Source organism: Gekko japonicus, unplaced genomic scaffold, assembly GCF_001447785.1.
Source record: "Gekko japonicus isolate JY-2015 unplaced genomic scaffold, Gekko_japonicus_V1.1 scaffold81, whole genome shotgun sequence".
Lineage (NCBI taxonomy): Eukaryota > Metazoa > Chordata > Lepidosauria > Squamata > Gekkonidae > Gekko > Gekko japonicus.
In genome coordinates this window covers 649,370-660,853 of record NW_015162476.1, presented here as the reverse complement: position 1 = coordinate 660,853, position 11,484 = coordinate 649,370, and the positions used below count along the sequence as shown (strand labels likewise).

Below are 11,484 nucleotides of genomic sequence, written 5' to 3'. Positions count from 1 at the left end.
AGAGCTTGTAGCTGAATAAAACATGGTCTTAAAGGTGCCACTGGATGGTTTTGGACCGGGGGGGGGCTGGGGGGAGCTCTGCAACTTACCTGGCTGCTTCTTGCTCTGACGGAGGGCTGCTGGGAGCAGGGGGTGGGGCTTGTTGCATGTGCCCACCCCCTGGGCGCTTTACTGCCGGAGCTCCGCCCCTGTGCGCTCCAGCAGGAAATGACCCCTGCAGGCTGCTAAGACCTTAAGACCACTGAAATCAGTGGGTTTAGACTGGATTAACACTGCATAGAATTACATTTCCAGATCTGGAATCCTCCCCTGAAGCATATTCACCTGGAACCATCACTGTTATCTTTCAGATACTGACTTGTTCACCAGAACCTTTACAAGCAATTGCTATTAATCTGCTCAGACAGCTACTTGTTTTTAAGGTTGCTATTTAATTTATTCTTTCACAAAAGCACCAACAATAATATTAATACTTTGCATTGACATAGCACTTTCAGTAGCCAGCCTTTAACATACTTTATGACAGATAACTGAATAACAGCCCTGTCAGGTAGGTCTTATTATTCATTAAGAGGGACTGAAACTACATGGCAGCCCAAGCCTATCCTTCCTGTGGCTGTTACAATGCAAGCTGCATATTCATAGAACTGGTGTTATTTAATGTTATAGACAGTAATGTGACTGGTGGAAAGTGCCATTAAGTCATAGCTGACGTATGGTGGCCCCAGGGGTTTTTTCAAGGCAAGACACAAACAGAGGTGGTTTGCCGTTGCCTGCCACTGTGCAGCAACTCTGGGCTTCCTTAGTGGTCTTCCATCCAAGTATTAACCAAAGCTGACCCTGATGAGCTTCTAAGAGTCTGATAAGATTGAGCCAGCCTGGGCCATCCAGACCAGGCTGACATGATTGCCAAGGCTGAAACATTCCCCCTTCTGCATTTACAGTGGCCTTTATCTTGAATGGGAACAGTGCTGAAAATCTGCCATTCTCTAGACAAAACTCTGGATTAGGACATGGACAGCTTCCGTTTTCAGCAAATGCCCACTGCTTCCACTTCGAGAGATCTATATCGATAATTTTGAACAGATTTTTTTAATTACCTGATCTTTGCTGGGGAAATACCAAATGAAAAGTCCCAGAATGCCCCCAGATGCTGCACCAACGACAACCTGTAGCACACCGTAGAAGAGACTGAGAAAGGGGGAGCCTGTTTCAACACAGCAGGAGAAGGGGGTTAAAATGGATTTTTGCACAATCTCTTTGATAGGGTTTCATAAACTCAGGCGGTCTACTGCCAGAGAAAATTGTCAAAATACTGGTTCACATGGAAAAGGGCAAGCCATAGGACTAGAAACCAAAACAGGATGAAATCCAATCCCTGGTGCCAAGGTAGGACCAACTCCCATGAGCCTCTACACTTCAGTGCATCACAGAGAATAGATGCAGCACAGAAAGTGTGCCTGGAGTGCAGTGGTTCTCCATCAGCAGTGTGGTGGTTAAAGTGTCAGACCCAGAATGGGGGGATTATATTCGATGTGACTCCGTGTCATTTCACATTCTGCTTCTAAAGCTAGGAACAAACAATGGATTTTTGATGCTCTGAAACTTGGATTACAAGGTTTTTGGTGTGCACATGTGTGTTTCTGTCCTGCTATGATATATCTTTCTCCTTGGGTGCCACTTCACATAAGGAATTGTGCTCATAATATTGCTGCTTGGGAAGCTAAGGAAGCATATATGGGTTTGCCTGGGAGGAGGGGTGTCATAGGAAATGGTACACTTATCAGGATTCAGGATCCAGCTGGGCCCCCATTCAGACTGAATGCTTGTTACCAACCATAGTATAGTCATGCAAACACATGAAATTGCTTTATATTGAGTCAGACTGTAGGTCTTTAGTGGTCACTGTTGTTTACTCTGACTGGCAGCAGCTCTCCAGGGCCTCAAACAGAGATGTTTCACATCACTTACTCCCTGGTCCTTGCTCTGGAAATGCTAGGGGTTGAACCTGGGACCTCAAAGCACGCAAAGCAGATGTTCAGCCACTGAGCCATGACCCTTCTATTTGTGTCATTTCAGAAATAAAATAGAAATTACTTATGAGATTGTTATGTGTGGGTTAGGATTGGGGAGATGGGGCATATTACATGTTAGCACCAGCACTAGAAAAATGATTCTTGTGCCTGCTTAAGCTATGGGACAGCATATATTCCTTTACAGAGGGAAATATGTTACATCATAATGCGGCCTTCCTGAGGCCACTGTGGTCTCTCCCATCTTCCCCTGGAATAATATTTCTTTATCCTCGATCTCTCCAAACTCTAGACATGATTGTGTTTAACATTTGGGCATGGAAGGGTGAGACATGTTATGGCTCAGTGGAATAGCTACACTACCTTTGGAGAAGGCCATGCCTAAGAAGATGTTGAAGCCTGTGATGGCCACAACATCATCACAACTGCTAGCTGCTATGAGCAAGGTTGGAATGCCCTTATCTGTCCCGTATCCTTGTTCTTGCAACACCAGCATCGAAAGGACAACAATGGCAGGAGACACGGCACCTAGAACAAAACTAAAAGTACACTGAGTGTAAAAAGGAATTCATTTGTGATCAGTGAAATGTCTATTTTTCCCCTCTTTCCCCCAAATCTTAATTATGGTATCCAAATAGTAAAAACGAAAGGATAGGCTGTGTCTACCTTGCATTGCCATTCACCAGGTATCCTTCTATACAACATCCTGAGTAGTTATGTTCTCTAACTTGGATGAAGGATACAGAAAAATATTCTGATTGCACGTGTGCATGCAAGGTGGTGCTTCTGGGTGCTTGATTATTATGAATATGTACATAAGTGCTGTTGAGTCGCAATGGACCTATGGCGACCCCAGCAGGGGACTTTCAAGGCAACTGAAAAACAGAGGTGGTTTGCCATTGCCTTCCTCTGTACAGCCTTCCTTGGTGGTCTTCCATGCAAGTAGTGACCCTGCTCAGCTTCTGAGATCTGACAAGAGTAGACTATACCATGCTGCCTTTTCTCCTGATTATTATGAACATTTGACCCAAAAAATCTGAAGAGGGAGACTCTATATGTTCAAGCCGCTGGATTTTGCCTAAGGTATTTAAGACTGGGAATGTAAGCACTGCTAGAAGACACCAATGCCTTTCAGCAGGAGGAAGGAGTGTCACTTCTTACCCTAACATAAATCCCCATGCCCATGGCAAGTGCATGATAAAATGAGATGCAACAGCTGCCGTACATGCTTCAATGACACAGGGCCCAAAGGTCATCCGCAAACAGACAACTTTTAACTTATTCAGAGCCTGAAAGAGAAACACACGGAGAAATCAATAGTACAAGCTCAGGGCCCACAAAGAATCACAGGGTGGGGACAATGTGGATAAATCCCATCCCACCCCTAAAGTCTCCCCCTTGAGGGAGACTTGAGCTGCTTGCCCACCTCTCCTCTCCTTTAACTGACACTCAGGTGCTCTCAATATTCCATCACTTATTGAGAATGTTTAGCTCTCATCAGACTGGTTTTTTTGTTCCCTTAGTCTTTGGATAAATTTATAAAGTCATATTTTTCTGTGTCCCTGAGATATTTCCTGAGTAGGCAGAAATTCCCACCTTGCCTGTGTGGGTATCCCCATTGTACAGCTTTCATCACCCACACTGGAGACAGATAGTTTACTATTAGAGGGTCAAACTATACATTATGATTTGTAACTGGCAGTATCTGGGTTTCCCTTTTACTGAGGGAGTCAGATATGAAAGATCTCATTTTCAAGTGTGCAGGATACTGATTTGGATTGGGGCTGTGGTATGGGGGGGAATGGGCTTCAGTCTCCCCCCTGCCATTTTCTGGACCCAAAACAGCCATGTGAGGCATTATTTGCCCCATGGGGGGAGATGCACGTGTAACCCATCAGAACACATTTGTCACTGATGAATGGGGCTCCAGCCAGTGCAATGATTTGAACTTTACTTTGTTCTCTACCACACAGTCTTGTATGTGTTAATCAAGAGCTCATTGATACTGTACCTGCGGGTCAAGGCCAAGCCCTGCAAGGGCCAAGATAATGGAGAGAGCCATATTCCTCAGGTTCGCTGACCATTTTACATTGATATGGACTAACTTACTGGTGAATGGGATGTTTCTGATGAGAAACCCAGCAAACAGCATTCCTAAAAGGAGTGGAGAAAGGCATCTTATTGGCTGTTGGTATCACAGATGGAGGCAACATCTGGAGCCTGGCAGCTGTGGCGCTAAGTTCAGTATGAACACAAAAGCACACACAAGAAACCCCCAATCTGTACTAAAAGCTTAATCATTAGAAGGACTGGTGTTCAAAGCCCTGGTCACCAGGACCACCACATTTCCTGGACCTCTCTCCCACTCAGCCTCACGTACTTGGTCCTCTCCCACCTCCTAGCATCACTATGAAGTTATGAAGCTTATTCCCCATTCTGTTACCAAGCCCAATACCAAGTGTCAGGAATGGCCTTAAAAGCTCTGCAGAGCTTGGGTCGAAGGACTCCTTCCGCCAGCACCTACCTGCCCATGCTCTGAGGTCAGCCAAGGAAAGGCTGCCATTCAAACCCACAATGGCTGAACCTGAAGTCTGTCTAGGCAGAACATGTACACAGGCCTTCTCAACACTTGCCTTGGCTGTTTGGAATTCTGTCCCCCGTTGCTTGCTGTGGTGCCAGTGGAAGACTTTTCTTCAAATGGCAGAAGGCCTTTCATTTCCCACCCTGACTGTTTAGCTTGTATATGGGTATATTTTTGTTCTTGTCTGTACCTTAAACTGTCACAAGTTTTCCATTTTTAAAGAGAAAAGTGGCATACAAATATGCCCAATAATAAATATCTCAATAAAGGAAAAAGGAAATGATGTGCAACTGTAAGGGTACAAGAATTGGTTCCCAAGCTAAAACATAAGCTTATAACAGCTAAATTCAGGGCATGCACACACATACCATCCCCCTCCAAAATGCAGGGAATGGGACAAAGAAAGTCTTAGGACCCCATTTGAAACAATCCAGTCGCTTGCAAAAATATGACCATTGAGTGACCCACAATGGAAAACTCTTCTAGCAATGTGGATCTGATCTTGGCTACCCAAAATTCTTCCTGCTGTCAGAAGGATTTCAACTGCGGAAATGCAAACTTTCCTATGTTGCCCATTCCATGCCAGTACCAAATGCCCCCCCTTATGCTCCCCAATTATGGGGAACAGGTAAAATATGCCCCCTCTTACACACAGAAGTTTCAAGTGGGATCCCACCCTATCTGATTTTAGAGGAGTCAATTGTTGTTTCAGCAAATCAAGTGTATGTACTAATAAAATGATGCACCAGCACTGGAAAATCACTCACCGAAAAGACGTGGAAGTGGAGGCATGCCAGGTAGCTTAATCTGCCCCATGACTTTACCACCAAGTACAGCAGAAAAGAAAAGGAACAAAAGCCCAAAGAGGTTCCTACCAGGAAGACTCTCATGGAATGTAATAGACCAGACCACAGCCCAGATCAGTGCTGCTGCTGCCACTGGAAAAAGAACAGAAATTTTTTAAAAAGTAACTCTATCCTAATATTTTTTCACATTTTCATATATATCAACAAATGCAAAAAAAAAAGGATAGAAGGGTGACTTGTTACTTAAGGTACTGGAAGGAATAAACATGCTTGCAGAGGGATTGTAAAGGTTTCTGATACCTTGTTTCTTTACAGGGGTCGTTTCCTAGAAAAAGAGCTAGGGGAATTCATTAGCATAACTCATTAGCATATGCCATACCCCCTGACATCACCGGAAGTGTGTCATAAGGTCACACCCCCTGACATCACCGGAAGTGTGTCATAAGGCCACACCCCCTGACATCACCGGAGATGTGTCATAAGGCCACACCCACCACTCATTTAGTCTTAGTCTTAAAGGTTAGTCTTAAAGGTGCCATTTGTTAGTCTTAAAGGTGCTATTTGAACTCTTGGACTATTTTGCAGCAACAGACTAACACAGCAATGAAGAGAGAAAGTTTTGACTTTGCTGCCCAAGAGGAAAGGGGAGGTGTAAATATTTTAATTAATAAATAATATAGCAGCTTTGCACCCACCTTCAGTTAAGATCATGGGAGCAGGCTGCAGGATCCCTTGGACTTCTTGTTGCATTTGGGAATCCCTCCCTCCCTTTTCCCAGCTTTGGGGTAATGCAAGCTCTGTCTTAAAACATCCTGACGGTCGCTGTGTTAGCCTGTCTGCAGCGGTAGCATAGAGGAAGAGTCCAGGAGCACCTTAAGGGCTACCAAAATCTGTAGCCGGGCGGGAGCTTTCCTGCCTCGCTGCTGGCTTCTTCAGATACAGTTCGAATGTGAGCCCATCTCTGTCCAAGAAATAAGGACAGATGGACTCACGTTCTCGCTGCATCTGAAGAAGCCAGCGGCGAGGCAGGAAAGCCCCTACCCGGCCACAGATTTTGGTAGTTTCTAAGGTGCTCCCGGACTCTTCCTCTTAAAAAAGGAACCCACCTCTGCTCTTAAACGTTCCCGCAGACTGCAGAACTCTGATAAAAAGGGGGCGGCGGCAGCATCTCAGCCAAATAAACAGCGAGCAAAACAGAAAGGCTGGGTGGTGTTGGTGCAGGCGAAGCGCCCGTTTATGCGTTTGGGGCCTGGAGGCTCCCAAGCCCTCTCTGGGCTCAGCGACTCCGGGGAAGCACCAGCAGCCGCCGGCGCTGGGCTCCTGCTTGACTTTGCCTTGACAGAGCGTGCGCGTGCGCACTTAGCTCATGTCGCAAGCCATGTCTGCCTGCAGACCCCATTGGGAAATGGGGGGGGACCCTCCCTTCGGAGAAGAGCTCGGCTAGCACCGGAGCTGCCACCCTCCCTCCTGCTGACTGCGATTGGTGGGGGAGAGGGGGCCGGGGAGGAGGCTGTTGGTGGCAACGGCCGAGGCGCTGCTGGTTGGCTCTGTGAGCGTCACACATCTCGGATTCCCTAGCGGGGCCCCGCCACACCTCCTGCCCGCTCCGGCGCAAATCGGAGCCGCTGCCGCCTCCTCCCTGCCTATGGAGGGGCTGCGCTTTATTTACAAAAACGGCGGGGCTGGGCCTGCGCATGTCATCGCGTGGCAGGGGGTGGGGCTTTGTCATGTGCCCCGCCCACCCACACCTCACCCGGGGGAACGGTGATCCCCCGCGATTCCCCCTGAATCGACCTCTGTTTCTTTACTTTATGGATTTAAACAACCAACATGGCTTTCTTAGTGCAATTCGCACCAGCCAGGAGGTTGCTAGTCATTTCTGGTTATGTGCTGATATGTGAGCAAGCTATGAGATCCAGACTGCAGGGCAGGGCAATTGCTGTGCTGAAATCTAAACAGGGCTTAGGGACATTTTAGTACGAGGTCTTCCCCTATCATACTGTTCTGTGTTTCAGAGCTGAAAGGCAACCATTCATGTTGCTTCCAGATGGTGATGCAGGTAAAGTATTTGAAAACTAAGGCCTTTCTGTTGTCCAGCTCTGCTTGCACAAGCCTATGACTATGCTTTGAGCATCTCAAAGCCAAAGGTGCTGTCCCATGAAAACGATTCAGATCTTTCATCACAAGGCATGCTGCGCAACATACTGCTTGAAAGCATGATGCAGCCTGGACAGTTAAGTATTCTAGTTAATGAAGAAAGACTGTGACTGTGTTTCCTCTTCATTGTCTAACTGCAGCTAGTTCTTCCTTGCAAGCATACCCCCCAAAAGTAAATGGGTGATGAAACCTAACCATGACTGGTTAACTGCTGTTGCTAAAGGAAGAGAAAGGAGGTATAGGGCGAGGGTGGCCAAACTGCGGCTTGGGAGCGACATACGGCTCTTTCACACATACTGTGTGGCTCCCGGCAGGGTGGCTGGGAAAGCGAAGGGGAGACATGCCTCTCTGATCGGTCGTCCCTTCCCCAGCCAGTGTTCCCCTCCCTGGGTAGGCTTGAGGTGTGGGGGGGAGCAGAGAAAGAAAGCAACTTTAACTTTAAATGCATTCTCAAAGCCCCCCTCCCCCACCAGCCAGCTCGGAGAAGGCATTTGTCTCTTTCAATCCCTTCTCCAAGCCAAGCTGACTGGCATGGGGGCGTGGGGTGGGGTGGACAACACATTTAAAGTTGCTTTTTCCCCACCTCTCTCTCTCTCTCTCTGACAAATAAATATAATTAGCAAACAAATAAATATCATTGGACAAATAAATATCATTATCAATATCTGTTTTTACCTTTTGTTTTTGGCAGTCTCACTTATTGCTAATAAAAAACAAATTTCCATATTTTCCAATAAAAATGTGAGTGTAATATTTGTTCATGTTCTGCTGTTCTCAAACATCTGACATTTATTCTATGTGGCTCTTATGTTAAGCAAGTTTGGCCACCCCTGGTATAGGGTATTAGGCCAGTGGAAATTTGCATCCATCTGACATCTCTGAAGACATCACATGAGTTAGGAACAAATACTTCCAGAGGCCTTCCCCTTTCAATTGGGTAGAGGAGGAAACTTCTGGAAGACTTACTAGCTACATTGGCTTGAATCTTGGTAAATAATTTTAATAAAGATCTTTCAGTAGCCTCACAGTCTACCATCTGTGTTTGTGTGAGCATATTGCCAAAGACCCTAGGACTTCATTGATACCACTGCCTAATTTTGATGGAACATATTCAAGTTACAGAGCTTCATTAACACAAATGAGATTTCATGCTTAGGCCCTATTCAGATGTTGCAAACAAACTGGAATTTAAATTTAAATCAGAGTTTGTTTGGAGATATGGTAAACTGATTTAATATTAGGCCTGTATTCTCCCTTCTTAATTCTCCTTTCACGCACTTTGACCAAAGATGGGAGTGTTCAATCTAATGCCAAATTCTTGAGATGTCCAAATGAAAATGAACCTAGTTCATGCAAATAGATTCAGGTGTTCTGAAGCAGCAGAACAAAGTTTGAGTGCAGTGGCACCTTTAAGACCCACAAAGTTTTATTCAAAGTATAAACTGTTATATGCATGCATCTGAAGAAGTATGCATGCCCACGAAGGTTTATACCATGAATAAAACTTTGTTGGTCTTAAAGGTGCCACTACACTCAAACTTTGTTCTAGTTCATATAGTTTGTGATGTCTGAATGCAACGGATTCCTCTCCTTACTGTGTAAAAAATAACCTTATTTTATGTAATAATCCACTGCTAATGTGGAACAGTCTCCTAGAAAAGCCTGCTCAACTGTCTCATTGGCTGCTTTCAGCCAACATGGTGTAGTGGTTAGCATCTTGGATTAGGATCTGGGAGACCAAGGTTTGAATCCTGAATCTCCCATGGAAGCTTGGGCCAGTCATATATTCTCAACGTAACCTACCTCACAGGGGTGTTGCAAGGTTGAAATGGAAGAGGAGGAGTTAACAATGTTAGCTGCTTTGAGTCTCCACTGGAGAGAAAAAGCTGGGAATAATTATCTAAATAAATAAATAAATACTTCTCAGACATATTGTTAAAACTTTTCTGTAACTTCTCTATTTTATTTCTGTTTTGTCACTTGTTTTAGTGTGTCTGTTTTAGGACTGAAAGTCAAACTCGGTGAGATATTGGGTGTTCTGTGTCTGGAGTTCCCAAGCCGCCCTTAGCCCCGCTTGGCGGGGAAAGGAGCGGGATGTAAGTCAGATAAATAAAACAAGTCTTAATTTGTAACACAGCAACTGCTTGGGGGCCTGGAGGAAAGGGGGTTAATATTTTCCCCCTTTGTCACACTGTTTTCTAACCTGAGACTTCCTCATGGAATTGCCCTTTTCCCCCAGCAGAAAAGTAGCAGTTCCACAGAGCCAAGGGATATGGAGCTGGGTGTCATCACCAGGGGTGTGTGTGTGTGTGTGTGTGTGTGTGTGTGTGTGTGTGTGTGAGAGAGAGAGAGAGAGAGAGAGAGAGAGAGAGAGAGAGAGAGAGAGAGAGAGTTAAACCCTTCCCCCTCCACAGTCCTTATCTGAATCAAGCCCTCATGTGGCTTCAGTTTTACAAGAAAAACACTTGGCAACCCTAGGCTTGCCAGCCTCCAGGGGGGGCCTGGAGATTTCCCGCTTTGACAACTGATCTCCAGCTGATCTCCCCTGGAGAAAATGGCTGCTTTGGAGGGTGGACTCTATGGCATTGGATCCTGCTGAGTCCCCTCCCCTCCCCTCCCCAAACCCCACCCTCTCCTGGATCCACCCCCAAAGTCTCCAGGTACCCAAAGTCTCCAGGTATTTCCCAGCCCAGACCTGGCAACCCTAGGCATCCTTGAGCACAGGACTCCCACCATCTTGTCTCATTTGACCCTAAGCTGCAGCATTTGGCATTTCTGCATGCAAACCATCCCTCCACTAAGCAGTGGGGAAAAAACTGACATGGAGACCCTCTCAAGTGAACACTACCACCGCTGCCGAGCAAACACAAATCTGAGGAATTACAGCTGTGAGTGAGGGGGGACACTGGAACAAAATGTTCCAGCTCTTTCAATATATTTTCCTATTATTTTTTTTTTTGGGGGGGGACTGGGCAGACATTTCACAGCTAATAATAAGCAGATTTATAGTCTAAAGGATTTGTTTATATTCTAAAATGGTGGCTGTTTTCAAATATGACCCAACCCATGAGAAAGTTAAAATCTATAAAATAGATGGGAAATTCAAGGGTGATTTTCTTGATTCTTGCCTTGGGATTCTTTACTTCTTACATACCATTTGTGACTGTGCTAGCTATAATGCCTTTTGGAGGACAACTGCAGATGTGCCTCAGTTTCTGGGATAGCTTTAGCTCATCCTGAGAGTCTTCATCATGCTGCCCAAAGACTGACGAATCTTCTCCTTGTAAACTACCATAGACTGCTATGGTATCTGCAATACTGGACCTCTACATCAAAACAAAGAGAGATGCGTGACAGTGATAAAGCGTAGGCTTTTCTAAAGACATCTGAGCCCTCAGCATATTTATTTATTTATACTTTCAATTTATGGGTTGCCCAATCCCTGAGTTCACAGGGCTCTGGGCAATGAACAATGATAAAATAAAGTACATCGTAGCAGTGTTAAAATTATAGTATAAATCAAACTTTTAAATACTCATTACATTCATAAAACAATGCCCAGATGGCGGACTGTGTCATCTTGTGGGAAGGAGGAGATGGTGGAAAAGGATGGAAGAGAGAAAGCAAGGTGCTAGCCAGGTAAAACCCATTGCTGTCCTCAACTAAAAGCCCGGCGGAACATCTCTGCTTTGCAGTCCCTGTGAAATTGCATTAAGTCCCACAGGGCCCTGGTCTCATGCGACAGAGAGTTCCACCAGGTCGGAGCCTTTTTGGCCCTGGCTCCGGACAAAGACAGCCAGACGTCTTTGGGGTCAGGGACCACCAGGAGATTGTTTTCAGCAGAGCGTAATGCTCTTCGGGCACATACCAGAGGAGGCAGTTCCTCGCATACTAGGAAGTATGTCAT

At 45.7% G+C, this 11,484-nt stretch overlaps 1 protein-coding gene across 1 annotated transcript in view; it reads right to left on the bottom strand.

Moving 5' to 3' along the window:
• The window catches only part of LOC107105752 (mitochondrial sodium/hydrogen exchanger 9B2-like), an 18,266-nt gene extending 6,782 nt beyond the window's left edge, over positions 1 to 11,484 (bottom strand). Inside the window, exons 1-7 of the mRNA XM_015405767.1 lie at positions 11,446 to 11,484; positions 10,732 to 10,903; positions 5,382 to 5,552; positions 4,045 to 4,187; positions 3,195 to 3,322; positions 2,397 to 2,572; positions 1,101 to 1,207 (exon numbers count right to left, since the gene is read on the bottom strand). Of these exons, the coding sequence (XP_015261253.1) occupies positions 1,101 to 1,207; positions 2,397 to 2,572; positions 3,195 to 3,322; positions 4,045 to 4,187; positions 5,382 to 5,552; positions 10,732 to 10,903; positions 11,446 to 11,484 (936 nt within the window). The remainder of the gene's footprint in view (positions 1 to 1,100; positions 1,208 to 2,396; positions 2,573 to 3,194; positions 3,323 to 4,044; positions 4,188 to 5,381; positions 5,553 to 10,731; positions 10,904 to 11,445) is intronic.